The sequence below is a fragment of the Corvus kubaryi genome, unplaced genomic scaffold (assembly GCF_017639235.1).
Source record: "Corvus kubaryi isolate FWS band 111438036 unplaced genomic scaffold, C.kubaryi_AGA036_p1.0 70, whole genome shotgun sequence".
In the NCBI taxonomy this organism is placed as follows: Eukaryota; Metazoa; Chordata; class Aves; order Passeriformes; family Corvidae; genus Corvus; species Corvus kubaryi.
The window spans coordinates 413,805-440,572 of NW_024582058.1; the positions used below are offsets into that span (position 1 = coordinate 413,805).

The 26,768-nt window shown below is 40.0% G+C and overlaps 2 protein-coding genes across 13 annotated transcripts in view; one reads left to right on the forward strand and one right to left on the reverse strand.

Annotated features, from left to right (window-relative positions):
• The window catches only part of LOC121674730, a 35,639-nt gene extending 19,341 nt beyond the window's left edge, over positions 1-16,298 (forward strand). The window contains exons 2-5 of one of the 3 annotated variants that reach the window (XR_006019805.1): positions 1,501-2,785; positions 5,155-5,282; positions 11,748-11,876; positions 15,635-16,298. Coding sequence is in view for 2 of the 3 variants with exons in the window: in XM_042049292.1 (XP_041905226.1) it covers positions 2,306-2,529; positions 2,658-2,785; positions 15,635-16,227 (945 nt within the window). In the remaining variant the exon portion in view is untranslated. The remainder of the gene's footprint in view (positions 1-1,500; positions 2,786-5,154; positions 5,283-11,747; positions 11,877-15,634) is intronic. The other 2 variants (XM_042049293.1, XM_042049292.1) reach the window with 2 other exon arrangements.
• MACROD2 (mono-ADP ribosylhydrolase 2) overlaps positions 1-26,768 on the reverse strand; it is an 877,989-nt gene that overhangs the window by 38,532 nt on the left and 812,689 nt on the right. For 5 of the 10 annotated variants that reach the window (XM_042049286.1, XM_042049291.1, XM_042049283.1 and 2 more), the window contains 5 exons: positions 20,581-20,643; positions 17,241-17,306; positions 5,514-5,591; positions 4,825-4,899; positions 4,235-4,327 (listed from right to left, as the gene is read on the reverse strand). In XM_042049286.1, the coding sequence (XP_041905220.1) occupies positions 4,235-4,327; positions 4,825-4,899; positions 5,514-5,591; positions 17,241-17,306; positions 20,581-20,643 (375 nt within the window). The remainder of the gene's footprint in view (positions 1-4,234; positions 4,328-4,824; positions 4,900-5,513; positions 5,592-17,240; positions 17,307-20,580; positions 20,644-26,768) is intronic. The other 5 variants (XM_042049288.1, XM_042049287.1, XM_042049290.1 and 2 more) reach the window with 3 other exon arrangements.

A 26,768-nucleotide genomic window follows, 5' to 3' on the forward strand; every position in this document is an offset into this window, starting at 1 on the left:
CCCCCCCCCCCCCCCCGAAAATGTCTCATCTCTCTCCACTTGAAGAATTAAAGGAGTTTGGTTAAGCAATAAAATTGCCATGAATCAATATTAAAAATGTCAGATTTTTCCAAAATGATCTTTCTCAAGACATCTTTTGTTTCTCTACAGCCAAAATGTCATTTTGACATTTTTGACTTTGATAACAGAGCCATTATTTTGACATTATTTACGACTCTACCAATGCATATAAAATCCCATAAATGCCTGAGACTGAAGGTATAAAACATGAGAGCTTTTCCCCAGGTTTTAAAATATTTAGCTCTCTCCAAGATTATGCCATAAAATTATCTACTCCTGCTAAAGTAAAATGAATAAGTGAAGAATGGACAAAATGTTGCCTACAAAGTTACAGATTACAGTTATTCATGTTACAAAGACTGTTGAGCAAAACTGGTCTTAGCTAGAAGAGAACTTGGCAGACTTCAAATTTGAAATTAGGCAGACTTCAAATTTAGAGTAAACAAGCACTGACCAGAAGATTGACAAATGTACTGCAAATGATGGAAACCTCCTCCAGCCTGCCCCCAAGCCAGCCCTAACTTCATGGTTAAGGTGAGGATGCTACCCAACCACTCTAATGTTTTTCATGTGGAGAAACATCGCAGGTCAAGCTCCAACTATGTTCCAGACGGCACAAGATGACAAAATATTTCAGCCCAAATAGAGAAGAGAGAAAACAGAGAAATAACAGCAATAACTGTTCATTTTCTAGTGCTCTGACAGAAATCCTACCCCTTCAAAGTGTTAAACAACTTATAAGGGTGATTAGTGAGCGAAATCATCATACTGAATGTCTTGCTGAAGGGAGATAGAAAGAGATGGGAAATAAGATGATAGAGGTGAGAGTGGGCTCAGAGGAGAAATTGGCTGCATATTCACGCAAATAAATATGGGATTTACTTCCACGTGCTCCAAACTGTGTTGTGGAATAAATGTGCTGATTAAACCTACAAATAAGTGCTGAGTGCATGGTCATTACAACACAACAGGAGTATTTCCAAGTGTACATATATAAAAGGACTGCCAAAAGGTCTGTTAAACTGTGTACACTTATCTAGTCAGCAAATAGGTCAGTGATCACCACTTACTCTGGTTTTTAATAAAGGGATTTGAGAACATTCCCTAATCTTATAAGAAACATAGATTTTCATTTTTCTTTTGTGAACCAGAATGAGTGCATTATAGTAGTCGGAAAAAAATTAAAAAGCATCTTAGTTTGCCTTTTCTCTTCAGCTCCTCCCTCATAATATATAACTTCAAGTTACAGTAGAAAAAAAGGGAATAAATTGGCACACGTGATATTTTATTACTGATTTAGGAAAAAGCAACAGCAGGCTTTTATGAAACACACAATGCCTCACATTGTTATATTCTTCAGGGTAATCTGGCTTGGTTCTTACTATTGGCAACACGGTATAGTAGTGCGACTGCCAAGTTTTTGATTCTTGGTTCCTGCAGGCTCCCAGCGTCCCAGAGCCTTGAAAGCACCAGGATCTGGGACTCCGTGGGAATACGCACTATGGTGTGACTCTGGAGCTGTGAAGTGAAATGAGCTATACAAAAAGGACCCTGCAAGCTCTAAAAACCCCCAAAAGACAGAGGTGAGCTGGCAGTAAAATTTGTGCAATTAAATCAGAAGATAACCTATGGTTTGTCAGAAGTTCATGTACACTGAGACACATCTCTAAAACAGCAAGAAAGAGACATTTTTTCCACGGAAAACCACATCATTGAAAAAATTCCTAGCACATTTCAAAGCCGCAATCAGTAACTGAGCAGAAATCCAGCTTTAGGATTGGAAAAGGGATTTTGTTCTTTGTTGGTCCTTTAGTGGCTTACACAGCTCCAGTGCTGAGGACTGAAGGGATTGCAGATGACTCCCAAGAATCTAATGGTCCCAGTGAGACAGAGAGAAGAGAGAGGCAGGTATGTGCTACCCTTTGCTCCGGGATGCGTTTGAAAACACACACAAAAAATATCACATAGAACAGAAAGACCAGGTAGTTTGCATTTTAGTAGTTGCTACATTTGGCTATGCACATAGATCTAGAATGGGTCAAACTAACTTAAGATCCATGAATTTCTGTTTAACAGGACTATCAGTCCCACGTTAGCTTTTTTCCCACAATCTTAGACAAAAATATGGTATTTCATTCTATGTCAAACGTACTGTGTGTGCTGTTGGAAAACTGTTCAGCTGAATTACTTCAGGAGGTAGCACCTGGGTTACATAAAATAATGTCACATATTAAATCTCTTTTTTATGCCAGGTAATCTCTTTCCATTAAGAGGAGCCTCTCATTGGGAAATATATCTTATTTTATCAGTTTTAGCTTCAGCTGATCTTTTTTACCTCTTTTTGTTGAGACCCACTTCACTTTATGGTAAACCTTCAAAACCCATGTGGCAGAATTTGTGCCCACCAGAACAAGAAGCGTCTAGCAAGATGAGCTACGAGGGTGGTTATACCCACAAGAATGAAACAATGTAAGGGAAAGTCTTTATGTCCCTCTCTGCTCCTGCTCTGCAAGAGCACCCATTTATTTTCCCTGTGCCAAAGCTAGTATATGTGCAAGAAGCTGAACAGAATATTTATGCTGTTATCCTGCACACAGACTCAACACATTTCCTCTTATCATGGAACTTACCAAAAGATCACTTAAACTGATGGCACTCCTTCTATGGACTTCAACAAGCTTTGGATCAGATGAATCCTGCACAGTATCAACACCTGAGATCTCAGGTAGGAACAAGTTCCAAAATACTTAGCAAGAACTCTTTACTTAGTATTTGAAACTTCTAAATCAAGGTCTGGAAAAGGAAAGGTACCAAGAACAACCCTTTTCTGACATTACCTGCTCTTCCTTAATGTTGCATATTTTAGTAGTAAGTAGAACAGATGTTGAAATATAATTTCTCTGCTGGCAACTAAATGACAGTCCTGTAGGGGACTTTACAGTAGTAAAGAGGAGAAAATGTGCAAATAATGAAGATAAATTTTGTCCAATTTGCTTGTGATGATGCATAAAATAAAATGTAAATAATTTCTATTTGGAGGAGATTAACATAACAACATTGGTATTTGCAATCAGAGTGAGCCTGTATTGTATGACCTGGGTTTGCAACTGAGGTAGTGTGGTACCATTTACCTGAATTTGAACATAAGAATTATATCAATTCTACCTTCATCATCATTAACACAGCACAAAACCAATACCATTAGCACAAATGATAACAAGGAGATCTGATTAGTCTCAACTCAGATAGGCAATTGAAATAAAAAAAAAAAAAGGGAAGGAAATATTGTTTAGCTGTATATGAACAAAGAGGTTCTATTAACCTGGCTTTGCAGTGAAGAAAACTGTCAATATTGCTAATGCAGGTTTGCAATTAAGTTGGTGTCAATGTTGCTGAGAAAAGGACTTCATAATTAGGACAACACAGTTAGTATTGACCAGAATTTTCAGTAAAAATCATGTTGGCATTTTAATTTGGAACTGTAAAATTCAACCTTGGGCTCTACAAATGACCATATAATTAACTTGCATTTACTTTAAAATTAGATAATTATTTACAGAATACATTTTTTTTTATATAACCGTGTGCCTTTACAAATGGTGAGATGACTGCAGGGTTCTCAGAAGTATCCAACACTTAAACTTCTACATTTCCTTGCAAAAGCATTCCCAAGGTTTTCAATACTTTACTCCCAGAAAAAAATTACTGCGTCAGAAGACTCTGCATTTTCGCTCCAAATATTGGTTTCTTCATGACAATTACTAGTTTTAGTTAATCTTTAGTTAAATCTCTACTAATGACTTCACAAATAACTATCAAACCCATTTATTTTAAATACTCTGGATGCTTTTAGCAAACATGATCAAAAGGATACTTACATGGACATAAATTGGTTGTTTAATCAGTATTATGTGCTTAAATGCAAAAGCTGAAAATGAGAAGTGTATTTAAACATCACTTTTGAACTCGAGTGTGCACTTTTTTGCACTTAGCTTCCTATGCAAATTCAAGTCCAATATATCAAAATAATACTCAAAAATAAGACAAAAAAAGGATTTTTCTTAGGGGGAAAAAAAAAGCTTTAATGTGTTCTTTCCATGTTTCCTCACAATAGAAAAGGATAACATGAGTCCCGCAGCATTCTCTGTCTCCATCTGTTTTATAATAGGCTCACCTCCTTCTTCTTTTCCTTCTTCTTCCTTTTCCTCTGCACCAAGAATCAAAGGTATCTCAGCTTCTGTTTTGTCTTCTTGGTTCAACAGTGGATCTGAATAAATTTGATAAAAAGATGAAGAATAAGGCTTTTCAAAACGGACATAAAAGGATTAACACCCACTAAAGACCTTGCCACTAAAAACACTGACAGGGGAAAAGGATACTTTCCTCCAGGAGTAAAAATGAAAAAACTGTCCAAGGAAATCCAAGGGGCTCTAGTTCAGAGCAAAGTCTTGAAGATACTGAACTTTCTGGGATTTAGCACAAAATCCCATGTGCCTACTCCAAGCATGGGTCCTCACCGGGACTCATTGCAATCCCAGAGACACACATACTCCATGCCCCATTCCTTGAAGTGTTGAAGGCCAGGTTGGATGGGGCTTTGAGCAACCTGGTCTAGTGGAAGGTGCACCTTCCCATGGTAGGGGGGTTGGAACTAGATGATCTTTAAGGTCCCTTCAATCCCAGACATTCTATGATTCCATGATTCTATGTAAGTGTTTTTGCTTGTTAATCTTGTTTTTTGATTTCAAGACACATATAGAGTACCTTCTATTTCCATGCAGGAGCCTTGGGAATCTGCCCCAGTTTTAATCTCCTCATTTGCAGAAGCATCCTGTTGTCCTGTTAATACAACAAACAGAAAATGGTATCAGGATGATGTTGCATGCAGGCAATGCTAAATTCATCAAAACAGAACATGAATCTCGCACACAGCATGGTATTTCTCAGCCAAGCACTGTTTTTCTTCTATTAAGTGAACAATGTCAGACACATTTTATATATGAAAATATCACTTAACAATACAAAACATTAAGTTTGTCGAATAGCTGGTCAAAACTGACCCTGCAGCACTTACAGGTTTTTCTTCTTTTTCAGCTCAGCCTTGACACTGTTTCTCATAGGAGCTGTTGTAAAGCACTTGCACTTGACAGTCAGGAGAAGGAACAGAAACGCCCCACAGGCTTTCAGAACCACAGTGACAACACAGGAGGACAATGATAATGGTATGCACCCAGGATCAGTATGGCTAAACCTATTTAGAGACATGGCTTTCCCAGTAGCATCAGGGATTACTGCCCCATGACTGGCTGACACACAACCTCTACTAGCCAACAGCGTTTCCTTAAGGTGGCAGAGGTCAGGCTGACACCCACTGGATGCTGACACTGGAAGAACTGAAGTTTCACACTGGTTCATTATATCTGTCTTAAAAAACTTTGATACAAAACTTTTACCTTTGGCTTGATCTTGTTCACACACCACAGGATCCACTGAATCACCCCCCTGCGTGCCTTTGGAGTCTTTCAGAGGATCTGAGGAAAAAGCAAACAAACAAATAAATCCTGAAGCAGCTTTCATGCTGGAAAAGTAGCTTAAGTTAGAGGTAGCCCACAGGTGCCAGCTTCATATTTGGCATTTTGATACACTGATTGATTTTCTATCTGTTTAACTACAGTCTTATAAACTACAGAAGTATACTAGTGGGTTTCAATTATTCAAACTGATTTCGGAATCCCTACCCTTACTGAACAGTTTTTTGCCTGCAGTACAAACCTTAAACCAGAAGCTGGCAAGGAAGGATGCATAAGAATAACCAGCAGCGCTACCAAGAATTTTATTCCTAATGAGTGGAGCGGCACAAATCTATGAGAAATAGTATGAACCACCTACTTGATAAATAAAGTGATTTGTTATTTATTTAGAATAACAGTTTTTCACCGTTGGATTTCTAGAAACTTTAAATCTTTCCAGAAACAGTTGATCCCATAAATCCCTGTGCAAATCCTAGCCTCATGTCACTTGATGACAGAACTCCCAAGGTCATTATTGTGGCCAAGAGTGCTTTCCTTTTTTGGGGCAGACTATCAAAACAAACTGCCCGAAGCGATACTTGGAACCAGTGGCACAGTGAGACTTAAATTACATGCCAGAAAGTCCAATTGCTGTGCTATCTAGGGTCTTCATAAACACAGGGAATTTTTTTTTTTGCGTCAAACAGCATTTTCTGACAACAGTCAGTTTTTGCATGGGGATCAAGAAATGCATAATGCATAATTCCACTGCATTCAGGTAATACAGCAACACAGACACTTGATTTAGTTTTGCTCATCCTCATCACACACAGATTTCACTGGATAAAGAGCTCTCTTTGAGCCTAGTTAAAAACCAGCGCTGATCTAACCGGACATTGTGCAGATGCCAGGGGTAAGTCCACTCCAGGTCGTAACAGCAGCAACAGATAATTAGTATTTGTGTTCCCGTGTGAGATGCTTTCTAGAATGCTGCTTGATGGAAAAAGAAAATGACAGTGCTAAAAGATCTACAGCATGTGATAATAAATTACGTTATGACATTGTTTCTATGGCTTAAATTCTGGAACGTCCCTCTCTACAATATAGCTGAGCAAATCTTACAATATACCCAAGAATGTCCCTGTAAAACTCAGTTCCTGAAAGTGTCCAAAAATAATCTCAGATGGATAAGTGAGAAAGCTGAGTTGTTAAAATCTGATCCAAATGTAATAATCTGTAGGAAAGGTATGTGCTGAGAGTGTGTGGCTTTAATTAACTGCAAATAATCCCCCAAGGCAAATATTTAACTACCTGCACAGTTTCTTACTTCTTTTCTGGCATGACAGTAAGTTTAAAAAACCCAAGTTTGAAAGTAGAATAACTCACTGATGTACAATTTGCTAAACTTTATACTTGCTGCACTTTTTTTTTACCCTACCATGAACTTAATGTCTACCCACTCTTCTTGGGTAGACCAGTGCACCAGTCTTTCATACCATACATACTGTACAATGAGGTTCAAAGGATTACCCTTATCAGCCTAAATTGGAGCAAAACTAAATTAGAATTTTATCAAATTCCAAGTTTAATCAAAAATCCAGTTGAAGGACCTTTTGGTATAAATGGGAATAGCACAAAAATTCTACAGGGGATTTTTCAAGCAAGCTTTTAACACATTTAAAGGGAAATTCTGGGTTTGCTGAAGTTTTTGGCAAAGCTTTCAGGATTTCAGTCAAGACAAGATTTGTACTACCTGTAACTCCATACCCTAAATTGATATATTTTTCTGTATGATACAGTTGCATGCTAGTAAAAGGAGCTGTACTGGCAAAGCTGGAATAAGAAGTCCTCTGCCTTGAGTGCCATGATGCCAGGGCCCAAACACAGCCCTTCAAGCAGTCAAAAGTGACGATAAGTATGATATCAAAGTCTTTGAGAGGGGGACATGCAAGCAGCTCTGCCCCATCACTCCCTAGAGCTCTCTTATCCCATACCTATTGCACAATACTTCATACTTCCAGACTGGTGCCCTTAATCCCAGTTCACAGGTGCCACCTTTTTTCCCAGAATGAGGAATGACTCCAATTTAATGCAAAAATCAATCCACAGCATCAGAGGCACAATTATGTGCTGTGGTCAATGATAACAAATGGATTTTAAGAAGCCTCGAGCTTGGCTGACATATGTGCCCTATCATGCTGCTGTTTGTTGTGGAGCATCAGAGGGAGGGGTGTCTTTGCTATTCCCACCTATTGGCACAGCTGGCAGTCTGCCCCATGGGCATTATTCTTAAGGAATTATAGTTTTGTGTTAAACTTTCATTTTTGTCATAAACAGTTGTCCTATTGCCCCAGTATTTGAGAAAGCAATTTAACTGCACTGAATTCCAAATTATACCAGGCAATATACACTGATAGTTTTTCACAAGTTGTTTTTTGCAAAGCATGTCTCTGAAAGTAACAGACAATGGACAGAAGTTACTGCCTAGCTGTAACATCTTGACTGATGTTATCATGCAGATTCTGAGTTCCAATATCCTTAAGGTCAAGACCATATCAAAGGTTCCTTCTTTTCAAATGCAAATATTGCACTAAATATTCAAGCCAAAAGGTTCAAAGACAGATTTGCTTTCAGGATTAACAAGAATAAAATAAAGCAAAGGAATAAACCCAGATTTATGAAGCAAATCTGTGCCAAGAAAAAGTGGAAGTGTAAAACCAAAGGCAGTGATCAATAAAAATGCTGATGATACACTACTTTCTGTGTGCAAGTTTTCAGTAGGGCAGTGGTATTCCTCAGACTCAGCTGATCCCCTGTGCTCACTTAACCCTTTGGAGCTTTGTGCAACTGTGCATAAGCCTAGTATTATAGTCCTATATGATTCCAGGGTCTACATGGCCTCTGGCCATCCCTAAGGCCTTTGTTCACCTCTCAGGCACCTGATTTTTTAAAATGGCATAAAGCAATGTTAGTCTTCTCCTAACACAGTTAATTATCTGTTAAGTCATACCTGAGAATCCAAGCCAGGATATTCTTTCACAGCACAGTATTGCTTAGCTTTTTGATAACATACATACTGAGCACTACTTACTTTGGGTAAGTACAAATTGGGACTGTAAAGGTTAACACTCCTCCAGTCAGGACTGAAAAAAAAATCTGTGTTTCTGATACCACACTGGAGCACAGTTCCTAACATCACACATGAATGAACCAAACAGGACATTCAATTGCATAAATAAGCCAAAGAGAGGCCACTTTTATCTACTGCACATCAGGAGCTTAAGTACTCATTGAAGTCTGAGCATCCCTTAGTTCCCTCGAAACTCCTCCTTGCTGGCTGGAGTGGCAGTGTCCATGTCAGGAGTGCTTGCCTCAGCACCCCTCCATTTTATTGGAACAAGTGTCTTATGAGACTGCATGCTTGAATCCACCAGGGAATTAGCCCCAGTCTTTAACAACCTGTGAACAAAATATTTAGGCTTTAAATAAACTGATCAGAATACTTCCCAAGTATATTCACTGCTTCTATCAACCGTATGTTGAATTCATATCCAAGAAAAGCACGTAGCTTGCAGTAAACTATCAATCCTATCCTTCCTACCAATAATCATGCACTATTTGTCTAAATCCTGCATAAATCCCCATGCTTTTCCATACCATTCATTTTTTCTTTTGGCTGTATAAGGCAACATTGCTCTAAGACGATTTTGCAAAAGCTAAGGAAGAAGGGAGATGGTAAGAACTGCATGTTAAGTGGTTTTAATGATCTTTTAAAATTCACATTCCCAGCTACTCTCTGTATGGCTTATTTACTGAGTAGTTTCTAGTGTGCAAAACACCTGGGTCCTGTACACAGCATAGATAAATCCCCATGTTTTAGGGAGCTCTAAGAAGATTGAAGAGGGAAAAAGCTGGTCATTAGGAAAGAAACAGGTTCAGTGCATTTTATTTTTTTAAGCATGATACTGTGATAAATGAGTGGAATATTTCCAGAGTGAAAGAAATCAAGCAGACATCTAAAATTACAGGTAATGGTGTGCACAGAGGCTGCCACATGATTAGGGTATTCACCTCATAAAACAAGCAAAATATGTTAAAATGAAGTACTATAAAATGGTGATTTATGAGAAGTTAGGAGGAGATTCTTGAGCTTTGACTTTAAAATGTAACTTTTATATCCACCAAGAGATTCTTGAGCTTTGACTTTAAAATGTAACTTTTATATCCACCAAGATTTCATTTTAATCTGTCTTTATAACAAATTAGATTTATTGGAGCCCAAGTTTAAATGGCTTGGTAAACCAGATCTTTTTAGGTGCAACACCTCGTAGAGATATTTTAGCAAGTTTTCAGGTAATAGACCAAGCAGCTCATCTCTGCAGGTGGCATCCACTGAATACTTCTCCCACCCATTTGTGCTTCAAGCTGACAGAAGGGCATCTCACCTTCTGTCCACCCAAGAAATTCCAGGTGCAGCTGGTATAAAAACTATGGGCACCCTTCTCCTGCCATAAGGGGCAGGACCTGCTGTACAGGGCTCTGGGAAAAAAAAAGGCTGAGAAAAACCTGACCGTCTTGTTTAGAGCCTGTCCAGGAGAAAGGATTGGAGGGATGAGACGAAAGAGCAGGATCTCACACTGGACTGACGGGAGCGCAGCTGGATGGCTCCAGGTCAGCTAATATTAAAAAATAAGGAGGCTTTAAATAAGCCAGCTAAGTAGATTAGTGCTCACTGTTGCAGATGCCAGTACTGGTGAAGGGTAAAGCAGAAATACCTCTTGAATGGTTCAGGGGCTGGACCCCATCTGGATGCACAACTCAGGTCAAATTAAATGTGAAGAAGTGAAAAACCCACATTACAAACAGCTCAAAGTGAACCTTGTGGAAGTTGTTAAGTGGCTGGTTGGATCGTGGTGCTGATGTCCCTGGTTAAAAAACCCCAAAGCCCGCAAATTAGCTTGTGTTAGCCACTTTGCTTTCCCAGAAATCCTTCTAACTAAGGGACAGAAGAATGTTTTCACTGTAGTAGGCATGCAAAGCCACAGCTATGGCTGAGGATGTTGAAATTCTTTCATTTAAAAAGTTTCTTTTTCAGTTACCTAAAATTGAAATTTTTCAGGTTGAAATTTAGGTCTAATCATAGCCCAAGGGTGAAGTAAAAACATTTCATTGGCAGCTGCTGAATGCTCAGCACTTCTGAAAATCAGGTCAGTCATTTAGATGTCTTAATATATACCTAGGAGCTGATTTTAAACACCTCTTTCTGCACATATTGGCCTTTCAGTCAATCTTTTTCATGCACTTACCAATGACTAATTTATGTCGATTTGCACAGCTGCCCTGCATTTAAAATGCTCTATCTTTCAGTTTATCCCTTCTCAATCATTTATGTCTTTAGGACATCAATTTTTTTCCATACAGAGAGCTACAGCTGGCGAAAGAGGAATTTATACCCATTACATTTTACAAGCAGGATACTAACTGGCTTCTGGGTTGCCCAAAGAGAATTTTTAGGGGTAACCCCTAGCCAAGTCATATACCTAATTCTGTTTCTGAAAACACAAGCCCTCCAGCCAACTGAACTTGACTCCATTTCAGAGAATGCAGAAAATCAGTGACTTGCTTTCAATGGCACTCCCACAGAAGCCCAGACTTTGGTGAATACCTGGAAATAATTAATCACTACTTTATTTTTTAAATTAATTAGTATGTGATTTAATTTAGTTGACCTTCAAATAAAAATTCAGTTCTTATTAAGTGCTAGTGAATTATAATCAAGGTGTTGTGTGCAGAAACTTTGCATAGTAGGGAGTTATGCTTCACCTGTACTAAATCCAGCTCCTTTTTACATTTTCCTGCCAGAAGGTCTAATCATTAAATTGAGTTAAATAGTAATTGGTAGACTGAGATGAAGATGCAGAACACTCTCTGACACACACACACACACACACACACACACACACACGTGCATGCACGCATACTCTCTTTAACAAAAGATAATCACAGGTTCAATCCAATCTACATACTACATGGTCAATTGAAAATGAGTTCGTAGCCCCAGCACAATCTTGTACAGACAGACATACCAGACTGAGTGCAGCCTGCCTGATATGTCCTTTATCTGCTGCATAAACATTAATGACTTTAATCACTTTGTTCTGCCCTTACATTTCATAGAAAGAAGCATCGCTCATGTGAAATATGCTGTGTAAAAAGGATCTACTTCCATATATGCAGTAATGAAGCACTTGTGAAGGTGTTGCCTGGAGATGTCAGCTCTCCCCCCAAAAGATCATAGCCAAGCATGTAACCTTTTAAGGGTAAAATTGCAACAGTTCTTAGCAGACAGTGGAAAGAGAAACTTGACACAGACTGGAATAAGAGGATACCTCTACAGTGTTGCATGAAAAATCCTGATACTCTTGAAATATGACTGTTCTACCCCCTGCACCACCCCCCCCTTTTTTTTTTTCTTCTGTAGACAGATGAAGACTCAAAAAATTCCATTTGCTCAAAGGCCATGTGCAAACTGGGTTTGTGTGGACTTTCTTCCTGGACAGTATAACCTCTATAGTAACAGAAGACATACACTTTTACATGAATTGAGATTTGCAGTCTCACAGGAGGTTTTCATTTTAATCGAAGCCCCTCAAAATGTAATTCCTGCACTGTCCCCCACTCTTATAATGAAAATCCCTTTCACGTTCCCATCCTCCCCCTTTTCCTTATAAAGAGGACTCAAACCAAAAATATTAGATCTTCACAGTAGCAGAGATGGATGTACTCTGTTTTGAATAGCATCACATTTTAGACCAATAAATAGCTATTCAATGTGTTTGCTATATTCTAATCCCAGAAATATGAAGTGAAAAAAAAAAAAAAAGCAGAAAAACTGTTAGTCAACTCTAATGGGACTCAAAATACTTGTTTTGGTACACTCACAAGTGAGCTGACATTTGAAAGACTTATACTTTTATAGCAGGAAACTTCCCATTCTGAGTTTGGCAATATGCAGCTAGACTTATTTGCCATAAATCTTTCACAGTAATTAGGTGGAAGGACTGGGAAAACATAATTTCTCTAAATGCTTTATGTCCTGTTCATTTAGTTGAAGATAAACTAGAGAAATGAGTATGTTCCAGAACCTGGAGATTTTAGGCATGTTAACTCAGTGGGCAAATAATTTGAAACCTGGAATTTATTTTGGGAGCATCACGTGTTTTCAGAAATGCCAGGATTTTGTAAAAGTGCCATTTCCCAAGAAGTAGCACTTGTTTGGTAACACTAGTATTCATTAAAAAACCCTCAAAATCTAAAATTATAGAATCATTGAAGAATCACGGAGTCGTTTGGGTTGGAAGGGATCTTGAAGATCATTTCATTCCAACCCCCCAGCAGTGACACCTTCCACTAGACCAGGTTGCTCAAAGCCCTGTCCAATCTGGCCTTAAACACTTCCAGGGATGGGGCATTCACAGCTTCTCTGGGCAACTTCTGCCAATGCTTCAGCACCTTCACAGTAAAAATCTGCAAAGCTGAAAATCTACCAATGGAAATAAGGATTAAAACCATGGCCTGGTCCATTGTGGCCTTGCTGTTCAAAATTCTGGTGTCCATTAAGGAAACTAGTAATCAAATCCAAAAACATGGTCTTCTCTTCTCTCTCTCTTTTTTTTTTTTTTAACTTGTACAGTTTCACAAACAAAATCTATGTCTTGTTCCTTTTTCCCTACCAGACGCTTTCTATCTTACTTATGAGGAGAGGTAGGACATCAAAGAGATAATGCACTTTTGATCTCTCAGGGCACTGTCTCTTCCATCAGCCTCTCAAGAGAAGAGGGGAAAACACTCTATATACTCTTAGTATATTATATGAAAAGTGAGACTTTAACACACAAAGATGATTTCTTTCCTGAGAAGAGGAATACAATTCTAATACAATGGTGTAAAAACCCAGAGGGGTTACACACTGAGAAGCATATCAGAAGACAGTCATCTTAGTTAGCAACAAGCACTCAAAACAATAGCAATTTGTTGGGATCTTCCACTGACTGCAGACAGAAAAAAAAATCCAAACCCAAAGCCTCACTGTGACCCTCACATTGTGAAACACACAAAAATATCTAATGGGGAGTCTTCAAGATACAGAATACATAAACAGGCTGAAGACCATCAAAACAAGAAAAGTTAATGACAGGCAATCATCAACCATGCTGGGACTGAATCCATCACTATTTCTGCTCCACTACCCTTGCCACGATTTCAATTTGTGGTGTATCAAAAGCAAACGCCAGTGCTCCAGCAAAGGTTTGTGGTTCTTTTTTTCCTTTGCGGGATCAATCAATCAGTTAAAAGAGCACTTAAATCAACCTGCACAAGGCTTTGAACTCATAATCAGGTAAGTATGTGGGCTGTCCAGCACGTGGCTTTGGAACAAAAGGGCAGGATCTCATACCCTGTCACACTTATCTAGAAAAATGAGAAGAGAGACAAATAGCAATGCTGAATTAAACATTAAATCTTTAAAAATAAATAAGTTAATGGATGTTAGTAGTTATGTTATCTCAGTAAAATGCATGAAAATTTTCTATTAGTCTTGAAGGCTGTACTGATGGATTGTATTTGTTATAGAGAGCATAACTCCTGTTTGGGATTATCGGTAGCAAACACTCTGTATATCACCCAGACTTTTTCCTGACGTACCCCCACAAAAACGCTAAAAAATGTAGACCAGCACAAGCAATTAATAGCATGATTATCACAGGAATATCAAAAACAATACAGCTGTCCACTGATTCCTATCTGTTGGTAAATGAACAGCTCCACAGGAAAAATCTCAGCTTGAAACTTTTAAATTAGATCATCTCTCTTGTTTCCTAAACTCCCTGTCATTTGGCCCTGTGACACTTTTAAATATTTATCACAAACTAAATGATCTGAGTGCCCAGCACAGTCTCCACAAGATAAACATACTTTCTGCCTCTCTATTATGACTTCATCTCCTCCTGTCTCCTCCTGATGCGTTTATAGCTCTTGCATTTTTCTTTTCCTGCATCAGGAGAGCACTGAACAGGGAGATGATATTGCTGAGATAGATATGCATGCTTAGCTATATGCCTGTGAGTCACCCCATGTTGCAGCGGGGGTTACTGCAACAAGCATATTTCAAACCAGGAGTCCCGTGGAAACAAAGTATATATGGACAGATTCGTGGTAGATGTTTCAGAGATGTTTATTTCTCCTGCCGCATGGCCGGGGCTCTCTCAGGAACCCCGCAGTCACAGGACCCGAGGGTCCTTGGCCACACCAGGGAACCCAAACCAACCAATGGGGAATGAAGCTGACCAGGGGCAGGGAAACCCTGTGTCTCCCCCCCAGGGCCCATCTCCCAGGGTTCCATGGCAGGGGGGAGGAGACCCCAACATCTCACCCGTTTTATTTTAATAAAAGGAGAATGAAAACGACTGGATAACAAGAACAGTTTCAAGACAAAACAAGCCACCCTCCTGAGTCTTTAAATGTCCAAACAGATTCTCTGGAACATCTCAGGGCTGACAGAAGGGAGACAGAACTCTCCGGGCATGTTTTGTGGGGAAACTGAGGCAGGAGAGGGTTTAATTTCTTCCCTCCCTCTTTTCATCCCCCCCTCAGCATCGGAGAGGAATTGTAGGGAAATGGAATTGTATAGGGAAGCCATGGGGTGAAAAATGGATTAGGAATAAACTGGGGATAGGGTAAACTTAGGAAGGGGTTCATATTGGGTATAGGGTAAAAGGGGAAAGTAGGCTGTGAGTAGGGAAATTGCTGGGATGGATATTGTTTATAATTTTGTGCATAACGGCTGCCTTTGACGGGAATACCCCCAGGCCCAGTAACATTCGCTGCTTGTAAACCCTTCTTTCCTTGCACTGTATCAAATTGTACAACTTCCCCATCTCCTACACTTTGCAGGTAATTTTTAGGGTTATTCCTTTTAATGGCAGTTCTATGGATGAATAGATCTCCCCCTGTATCATCTCATGTTATAAATCCATAGTTGGTTTTTACATTGTACCATTTCACAGTTCCTGTGACTTTTGTTGCTATAACTCCTCCTATCACATGCTTGCGTGTTCATTGTGGCTGCTTGTCCTGCGTGGCCGCCGCCTCGCCGACTCCGACGTCTCGGCCGGGCCCCCGCGTTGCGGCTGCTCCACGCTCTCCGACCGGCGCTGCTCCGGCGCGTGTCTGGGCTCTGCGCGGCCCCGCGTTGCCATCGCTGCTGGCTCTGTGGCCTGTGAGTGGTTCCGCTCTGCAAACTCCACGCTGCTTTGAGTGCGGCCCCGTTCCGGCTCGGTGCTGCGCTGCGCAGCTTCTCGTGTCGCTGTGGAAACCGCTGCTTCTCCCTCCGCAGGGCTCTTCGAGCCGTGTGCTCAGAGCGGCCTGCCACACCGATGCCCGGTTCCTGGCTGCTCGTGGCCCACGGCACCCACGGCGCCTGCGGCATTGCTCCCTCACTCGCTGTCGCGTGGCCGGGGACCCCGAGACAGGGATGGGGTCCGCGATAAGGCACGGGCTCCCAAGGGGGCCAGGCGCATCCAGCACAGGCACCTCCGCCGGCACGGCTGCAGTCATGTGCTCCTGGGATGGCGGCCGCGTGGTCTCGGCCACAGGATAAGTATGATCCTCTGCTTTAGGGGTAATGGGACCATACAAATGCTCCTCAAGAGCTTCCCTGATTATAAGGTATGCACGGAAAGCTTCTCTTTGATCCCATACTTTATCCCATATCTCGTCCCAGAAACACCCCTCACAAGATACAGGAGGTTCGATATCAAAAAGTAAGTCTCAAGAAATATAGGAGAACCTTTTGAAAAGCCAGATGAAGAAATGTTCTAGATCTCCCAGTTGCATTACTTTTTTGTTTTGTTGTTCAAGGATTCTTTTACTTCTAGATAAATTTTTTCCTGTGGCTCAGAGAGCCCCATTTCCCACGATTCTCCCATAGTCCAGAGAGAATATCCAAACCAAGATGAGAAGAGAGGTCTAGAGTGGTTATTTTACTCACGAATCTTCCTTAGGGATCGGTGTCTTGCCCGCATTCCTCCACCAGTTTGTCGCAGCGGGGATTACTGCAACAAGCATATTTCAAACCAGGAGTCCCGTGGAAACGAAGTATATAAGGACAGATTCGTGGTAGATGTTTCAGAGATGTTTATTTCTCCAGCCGCATGGCCGGGGCTCAGCTCAGGAGCCCCGCAGTCACGGGACCCGAGGGTCCTCGGCCACCCCGGGGAACACAAACCAACCAATGGGAAATGAAACTGACCAGGGGCAGGGAAACCCCGTGTCTCCCCCCAGGGCCCCTCTCCCAGGGCTACATGGCAGGGGAGGGACCCCAACAATCCCAGGGAGCCCAAGCTTTGGGCTTATTTCGGATACGTCATGTATGATATTTTAGTATTAACTCTGTAACAAGGGGACTTAGGAATTTGTGGCATTTCTGCTACCAGCACAACAGTTGGTGCCAAGTGCTTCATTACAAAGACTTTTGTAAATGAAAATCCAGGTGTTTACCTATTTCTGTATTGTTTAACTGAGATTTTGGCAATTTCCAGACAAAGGAAAAAACAGTTTCATGAAATTTCCTCTTGGGATGGGATATTTCAAAACACAATTTCCAATCTGTACCTTTATTCTCACTCAGCTCAGTGTCTTCTGATGACAGGCTGGCTACAGCTGAAGGTTTTGTTTCATCTATAAGAACAAAGGTAATGAAAGAGAAGTTATTCATTAAACAGAAAACTGATGAACCACTTCACTGAAAAAAAAGTGTTACGCCTTATTGAGACAAGGTATTAGACCTGAATTTCATTTACTGGGCTTCCATCCATTTACTGGCTATTACTGGTCTGATTGTCTTCCCTAAGAAAGATGTAAACTAACATTCCAATACAGCCAGATCAAATCTGTATTTCAATATCTCATCATACAGCTATTGGTTTCATGCGTAGACTGGTGTTCTATTTGCTCTGAGATTTCTTTCTTTCATTTAATCCATATATTTTGAGAAAAAACAATTAAGTCATTCTTAACTTGAATCATGTCCATGAATCCCACTGGAACTCAAATTACTAGATGCAAATGCTTTCCTGAAAATAGAAGCTTTCATGAATCAGGCCTGAAATTAGAAAGTTCTTAGAAATCTGCAGCTTGGAGTTTTTTAATGGTAGGGCACATAGGTAAACCTATTGTAGTTAATAGATACAACTGGTACATGAACTTAATAAAATGTTTTCACTTTCACTGTTGCTATTTCTTGCTGATTTTTATAATTGTAAAATTTTTATAAGCTTTTGTTTTCATTTCTAGACTTTAATTTCTTTCAAAAGACTTGTTGTTGATGATTCTGACAAATTCTTTTCCTTACATAGACAACTAGTACTTTTAGCTAGATTGAAACAAGAGCTCAGAACCACCTGCCATGTTGTTTTCCCATGTGTTAACTGTGAAGCTCATAGATGGCAGACTGTAGGCCAGACTTTAAAAAAACCCCACACAGTTGAAAACTTTCAGTCTTTTCAGACTATTGGTGCTTTTACCACTACTATAGTTTTCTTTATAATATATACTTTTCTCTATGATATCATGATATTTTTCACTATAATGAGAATATGTAAATCTTTATATAATGGACCGAGTAAGAATAGAGCATCAATTTTTTGTCCTATATTTTCTTTCACAATGTCGAAGTATATGATTTGTCACACTCAGAGGAAGTTTATGCCTTTTGGTTTATATAATACAAATAAGAACTTTAACATTTGACGGGATTGTTCCTAACAGTGGTCACTTGTAGTGTTTAGCAATCTTCTAGGCATACAACTGTGTACCTTGGAAAATCAGGTAATTTTCTACTGCCATGAAAGGAAGAAAAAATAGCAATCTCAAAGTTCCTGGTGATGCTCTGTCTCCGCAATGCATAGAGCAGAAAGCAGCAGAGACTCACTAGGTAGATGTAACTAACTGGAGGTAATTGTGGCCCTCTCTGTTCCTGTCACTATGTAAACTAGGAGGGAAAATTGCTAAGCCAGATCATTTTCTCCTGTAACACCATCTGCCTGTGGCCAAGGAGGTGACTAATGAGTGGGCACGACATTATATTTAGGCATGTACCTAAACTGTGTTCCTAAAGTATGACATTTTCTGGATCTGGGATCTCAGATGTCTGGATCTTTTCTTTGACACTCTTCATGAGAAAAATGAAACATGAGTACCAATTCAAGATAGCAAAAGAATGTACATCATGGCTCTGATGAACCAGCTCTGACAGCTCGTATTGCAACAAGTCATAACAAGCAGTTTTGGGAAAAGCACAGTGCATTTCAAACACATACAGTAGCAAAGTAGTAGTTTCAAGAGGTAAACATTCCTTAATTCTCTTGGGAAAAAGGGAATTTTATTCAATCAAACTGAAATACTTACCCCATCAGAGTGACTTTCAGTGACAAGCACAGCAGGCTGTATTGGGCATCTCCAGATGCAGGTTTAACAGGAACCTCTACAACTGGAGCCAGGAGCTCCAGGCAGTATTAGCTCTTAAGTGAGCTAGCAGTCAAGCAGTACTCAGTATAGTTAAAAGCTGAAAATTGCATGGAAAAAGATATGCCCCAGTCTAGTCAGAGATTCAAAACAGAATCTCAATTCACATGGAATAACTCATTCTTCTCCCTGGTCCCCTTTGTCTGTTTGAAATACAACTAGCATGAAAGTGAAAAACCCAGGGAAGGACATGTGGTACAAAACACCACCATGCACTTATCTTGGGGAGGATAAAGTTTGCTGAAGTCCATGGGAATCTATTTTATTCTGTAATACTGTGTGCCTCTGGCTTTGTCTCTCACTGCCTGCCCTGCATGAGGACATACAGAAGAGGTGATAAAAAGAACATGAAACACAGAAGGACTTCAAGCTTGGACAGGCAGCATCAGATGTTAACACTCAGTTGCAGAAGAGTGACCTGTGCAGGGCAGGGAGAAAAGCTGCCCTTCCACCTACACAGTGGCCAATGCATAGGACAAAAAGAAGACACTCATCCAATGGATTTCTCATTACCACAATGCAGGAAGCAAATCAGGTAAGTCAGGAATCCAGACCTTCTAAATTTAGCTACTGTGTTTGCTGACTTGCCACCTTCAGCTCAAGAAACTCCAAAGAAAACCCTTTCATTCTCTCTGGTTTAAATATGCTTAGGGAACATTCTGCACTATAATGGGAAAAAAATCCTGATGGAATGAGAAAAGCGGAGTGCTACATGCAATACTACACTAAAAGAAATACTTAAGAAATAAGGAGATAGACATTTTGATTGCCACTTCAGGTCTTTTGATAGCTAATTCATTCTAGCTGTCTCTTGCAAGGAACAGAGTTGTGTAGCATGAAAAATTAAACAGAAAAAAATCACTTGTGAGCACAGAGTGACACTGTATTCCAACATACTGAACTCACTATAATTTATAAGCATGTCACCTGCAAAACGCACTGCTTGTGAACTCTGACATTCACTCACAGCATATGCAATATTTTTCTCTATGGATTTAAATCTTCATAACCACTACGACTTGTGTAGACAATTTTTTAAAATTTGAAAATACCCTTAAAAATCATCAGGAGTTATGTTTTCATCAGAAGGAGCCTGCTGCTTGTTTCTCCCTTCCCCACATTTCTTTTACCTCATTTCTATTCTATGCAGAGGAGAAAAAATTATTTATTCCTTGTGAGAGGATTAGCTAGATTAGGCACCTTAACGGGAGAACGTAGAGCTGGTAAACTGGAGAGGGGTCTGCATTCCTGCACTGCAACACATTCATTCACAATGAATGAAGATTTGGTCTCTAATGGGAGCATTGCTGAAGACCTGAGCTAATCTGGTGGAAATGTACAAACATTCCCCTTCAAAAGCACTGACTAAGGTTATTGTTCACCAAGTGGATAAAACCCAAGATAGGCCTTTAAGGAGCTGGGCACAAACCTGCTTCTTGACTCTGGGTCTTACTTTCATTGGTGTTTTTCTTATCCACTGTGCCATTACCACCTATTGAGAAAAACACATAAAAATTATTTATGATACATCTTTGTATTGGTAACAGGAGCAGTGCAATATTAATTTAAACCTATTTAGCACAAACTGCTAATTTACAACAAAGTGCTGTGATAAAAAAGGAGAGGTGTAAAGGTAAGCTGAAAAAAACTGTCAACAGGAACAGTTCCATTTAAACCAGTCATATTTTTATATCTCAAGATGAGAATTATAGATTTTATCTCAATAGGCTCACTGGAAATAACAATACCAAATAAAGGGATGTTTCCCTAAACACAGTCTGCAATAAATGAAATTGCACTTGAACTTTATAAAGTTGCTTGAACTTCTATGTATTCTATAAAGAGTTTTTTTCCCCAAGATTATTTTCCTCCAGTAACATTTCAACAGGATTCTTGAAGTGGCTGTGTTTCTGACCTGCAGAACATACTTCAATGCCTATAGAAAGTAAGAATCAACTGAATTTAATTTTATAGCAGAAACCACAATGCCACTTAATGTAAAGTATAAAAACGCATCACAAATGGCTATAATGAAGAGAGCACATTAAACCAAAGTAAGATTGTTTGGACTGAATGAAGTTTCCCCCTTTTTACATTCACAGTCATTCCCAATTTTCTCCACTACTTCACATTCATTATCCATTTTCTACCCTCCATCTCTCTTTTGGAAGGCAGGTACCAAACAGCAAATAACCACTGAGAATGGGTAATACCCTGAAAAATATCTATGGGTCTCTTAAACTTTGCTTGCCCTCATTAGAAATATATCAGGAATTCTCTATTTTCAGGGATGGAAAAGGCTCTTTTAGCGTCATAATAACATGAGAGGCTGCAGTGCTGCATGCAGGATCAGATGCCATGGCCATGCTCCCTTCTTTGCAGCACCACAAGCTGAGTACCAGCCTTAATGAGGTATTTGAAAATCTGACTGCTGAGCATACACATTGCAAGAAAAGAAATTTATTCCCGGGCCTGAAAATGTCTTGATGATGATACACATTTTTTTGCTGTGATCTTTGCTGGCTGCTGGGTTTTCTGATTATAGCTTCTCTAAAGCAACACGGCTAAAGTTCCTTGCGCAGCCACCTTGCTTTGACTTAACACATGGAACCTGGTGAAGGGAATAGCAGTGGTCCAAATGTGATTAGGTGGATGGAAGGAAAACAGACAGAGCAGATGTTTTCCACAGGCAGATTACATCTGGTGGCACACTGCACCCAGCTGATATTTAAAGGCTGAGGTATGATGCTGTCCCTCCTTCCAGCAGGCAGTTCTTCCTGGCATCCAGCAGATGGGACTAGTGGAGAATTATTTCCAAGGCTGGCCCTGCACAGAGCTGCTCTCAGGAGGAGAGGAGATGGAGCAGGAACTTGATACCCCTCACCTGAGAGAAGAGAGGTAGGCAGGTTGCAGGTGATGGCCATCAGCGGGGACTTGGGCTTCCTGCCCTCCTGGTAACTCTTTGTACGAATTCTAACCTTAATGGATGACTTGCTATAGTGATTTCTTAGCACATTTTTGAGCTCTAACCTGTAAAAAATTGCATTATGTGGATGACCAAAATGGCGTGACAAAACCTGTGGAGTTTTTCTTTCCCTGACTTGAAATCAAAAGGTACTGTTTTCAAAGTCACCATTCTGCCTGTCGACACACAACGGGAGGACCACGTGCACAATAGAAAGTTAGCTATACTAGAGGATAAACTTTCTCTCCCTCGTCCCTTTTCTCTTAAAACACAGGCTTGGTGTCATCAAGCTATGCAGCAAGCAATTAATAAATAAAGACAATCCTGTAACACCACAGTGCGGCGGCACTGGAAAAATCTTTACTGATAGGTCAGACCCAAAGAGATTATTGCATCATTGTGAAATGAGCAGTGCCAAAGCTTCAAGGATTTAATTATGGTCAAGTGTAACATGTTTCACTCTCTGCAGAAAGACTACAACCAGAAAAAGCATGTTAGGCATAAATGGTAACTACTGATATATCACTGAAATTAATTTCAGCCATTACCTTACCGCATTCACAATTAAAACTCTATTTCCAGATGATGCTTTTTTCTACATCCATTATTATGACTATAGCCACAACTTACTTGACTAAAACCAGGTATTTCAAGGGTTCATTCATATTTATTGCAAAGAAACTATATCTCTGGCTTAAGTCACTCAGAGAAAACTTAAACTATGAGAGAAAGTTTAAATGATCATCTGGTCGGCAGATTATCAGATGAACCACATTTTCTCAATCCTAAATGTATTATTTCACTGGACATTCACTGTTTAGAACTGGTCGGATAGAACATAAATTACAGGATTCTCAACATCTTTTCACTTCATTTTGTTCCTTTAGAAAGAAAAATGTGAAAGACTTTAAACAGAAACTTCACCGCTTGTACTCTGACCCAGCCCAATAGACTGACTGGATCATGACATGAAAAGTCATCTTGATCAGTGTACTGTAAGTAAGCATTGTGCCTGGCAAGAGACTTTTGAAGAAATAGAGAAAAGGAAATGCTAAAAATTAGGACTGGACAAGTGATGCTCAAGTAAATGACTTGCAGAAGGAACAGTTAAACTCTGCTTAGCCTAGAGTATCTATTTATCTCGTTAGAAAGGGAGGAAGCAGAGCATGAATACACTGATAAGAAAGCAAACTATAGAGTGGAGAAGTGACTAATCCCAAAGTCTTTGACAAACAGGTTTTTCCACTTTAAAAAAACCCTTCTAATGAGTCTCTCTCACTGAGTGTGTTTGACTGATGAAGAGTCTTTCTGCAGTTATTGCTCTTCACTGGAACTGGGTGCAGAGCAAATGGAAAGGCTTTAAGGAGCATGTCCTCAAGGCAAAGAGCTGGAAATATATTTTACGAGAGAAGTGAGACAATTTTTCCACCATATTTTTATTCACCCCTGGATCTCCTTTTCTCCAGGCAGAAAAGCCAGAGCCAGTGCATTTTCCTTGAGTCTTCCCCATGACATTATTTATAATAAAAATGTATTTTCCACTGGATGGCTTCTACAGTATCTACCATCCTTCTCTTCCCACTACTGCAGCAATCAGTGATTGCATTTCTTTAGGTGAAAGCTGTCCTCACAATATTTACTTTTCTATTACACTGGTAATTGAACAACAATTTGTCACTCACTCCAAAGGAGGTAAAAAAAAGTAGCAAATGACATGTCATGTCATTTCAGGCCAGAAAATGTAAATTATTTTGAGCCACATCACAAAACAAATTGGAACATCTGTTTCTTTCCCCCTGGCATAACAGCTTAAAAAACCAGAAGTTTGAGGATCACAGTAGCACCATACAAAAAAAAATAAGCACATCAGATGCTAAAAGACCTACTTCTGTCCATATATTGGCTATATATTCCATATATAGCCAAGCTGACTACTGCCTGATAGGTTCTTGCTGTCTCCCCTTAGCATTTTCTTTGAGGTCATAAAAAAACCCCATGCCCCTTCCCCACATGATATATTTGGTAGAAAAGAGGCTAAACAAGGATCAATCAGCATGCTCAGCAAGCTGGCAGAGCAAGTGGAACTTCTAACTCCACCAGCAAAGAGGATTCTCCAGGAGTGCCTGCCCACCTTCTCTTACAGAGAGGCATTTAGCATGCACAGTGAGGTGCAAGCTGCAGTGGCAGCCCCCAAATGAAGCAGATAATATGATAAATAATAAGCCAGCCATCAGACAGGAGAAGGCTGTCAGACAAGAGAAGGCATCAGACAAGATCATGATGAAAGATCAGGGGACAAACCCTTGCAGTTTTAGTATTCTTCATATTTTCTCTGCAAGACCCTGGAAGCATGTGGCTTCTTACATCTTCCACTGTTCTTGTGACAAACATGGCAAGTCAAAAATATTAATAGCCTGCTGGCCTCTTGGCTCTTCCCATTTCAGAGCTGAGGAAGTGCTAGGTCTGCTCACACACCTACTCCTCTTCAGCAGCATCTTTCTTCACAAGCAGCTGGCGACATACTTAGAGATGAGGCTAAAGCCAGTGCCCCAAAAAATGGTACAAAAAGACATTTTTCAGAAGAAAACAGAATTGCAGATACTGTATTCTTCTATTTAAAGGAAGAAATTCTGTATAACCAGGAAGAAACAGTCCATTTTTACCCCTCCAACACAGAACCACAGAATACCCTGATCTGGAAAAGATCCAAAAGGATTATCAAGTCCAACTCATGAACACATAAGCTATTAATAATAAAATTGTTTTTGCTACTGAGAAAGCTGTATTTATATCATCCATAGGGTGTCAACACCCAGAATAAGGTTTCCTCAAACCTTCTCCTCCTTCCTGGGGTAGAAGTAAAAATGACAAAGGGCCAACACCTGAGGCTTTCATCTTAATTTGTGCAGGTACCACATCCTGGAACAGCAGGTTTGATCCTGCTGCATCTCTGCATGGCTCTGCCATGCAAATCCAGGAGCATCATTTGCTTCTCTGCATGGCCAGTGACTGTGGCATCTCTCCATTGGTCTGACCTGTGCTTCTTTCTTGTATAACAAATGCAAGTGCAACCAAGATCTGGCAGACAAGGGACGCCAGTTTTCAACTATCTTTTTTACAGCACAAAAATACTGCCATGGTAATCATGGCACTAATGACGTGAAGGTCCTTATAGTATAGCAGAGAAACTAATTAATGAGAAAATTTAAAATATAGGCCTTGATCTGCATTCTGCACACAAGTAGATACGCTGGCATCAGTGAAATCCCTAAAATGTGAGAAGAAAGCACATGTACATCCATATAGACACTTGAGATCATACAGCCTGCAACTATTTTCAAACTATTCCAGTGGCAAAATAATATTAGACATAAACCAAGAAGCACATACACACAAAGGCCATTATTGCAGAACTACAAACACATTAAAGTGAATCATTAGGGTGGTGGCCTGAGTTGCTGAACATTTTCAGTTTGCACTTTAATTTCTTTTAATTAAATTATGATTTAGGTCACTTTTAATCACTACTTGTATTTAACCCCTTTGGGGTACATTTTAAAAAGGGTTAATTATGATTTATCTGCAGTAATTGTTTAATAGAGTTATGAGACTTCTTCCCTCTGTGCTGCTTCAACAAACTACTGTGCTGCAGGTGCAGCCCTGAACATGCTACTGTGAATGCACCCAGCCCAGTGAAGCTTGTCAGCCCAATAAATAACAGGGTTTCATTTCCACGCAGCATTTTGTCCAGGAGTGTGGGAAAAGAATGAAAAACCTGTAGCTTGAGTGGCTTATCTCAGAGGTTAAAAATAAAATGATTGTATTGCACCTATTTAACATCCTGAGAAATACAAGAGTCTCAGCTAAAGCCTGCTGAAGTCACCACGCATGTTCCCCCTGCTTCACTCTTCTGTGGGTCATAAGACAACTAACTCAGCTTCATCATACCTCTCCTGGCTAGGGAAGAACCAGGCAACAACAGCTACAGCATCAAATTAAGTCCTGGGAAGACAGGAGCATGCCCGTTTGTCTCAACTCACTGCTGGGAACATGGTGCTCAGCTGGCTTTTCACTGGATGTAACTCTCCATTGACTCAGATTGTGCAATACAGGTGCTGGGCAAGGGGTGTGGAACATTTCATTGCCAATGATGCTGAGCATCACTATTCCTGTGATGGTTCAAAACAAATGAAGGGAGACATCTCCTGGAAGCTTGAGCTGACCAACACAACCAGAATATGAATGGATATCACACCCTAGATGTCACAGGCAGTCTGTGCAGAGAACAAAGATAGAACTGGCATTTTGATGCAAAAAAATACACACACTGTGGTGCACAGTATTACTACTGTTCTCGTAGTGTATAAAAGTGGACAGAAATTGCTCCTGTGAGTTGATGCAGAGTTCACAGCACTATAGAGAAGTCCTAACTCCTGGCCCTACAATTAGCCCTATCCAAGAGACAGAGAAACAAAATGACCCCGTGAGGGCAAGTGCAAAATAAACGCACAAATTTTATTGTTACTATATAGATTTACTCTTTGTTCATACTTTTACAGTTTGCCTAAGATCTGAGTAACTATGTACCATGACAGACAGCCACATGGCTTCTTTTCCAAGCCACAGTCAAAATAAAACTTGAGACCTATTTT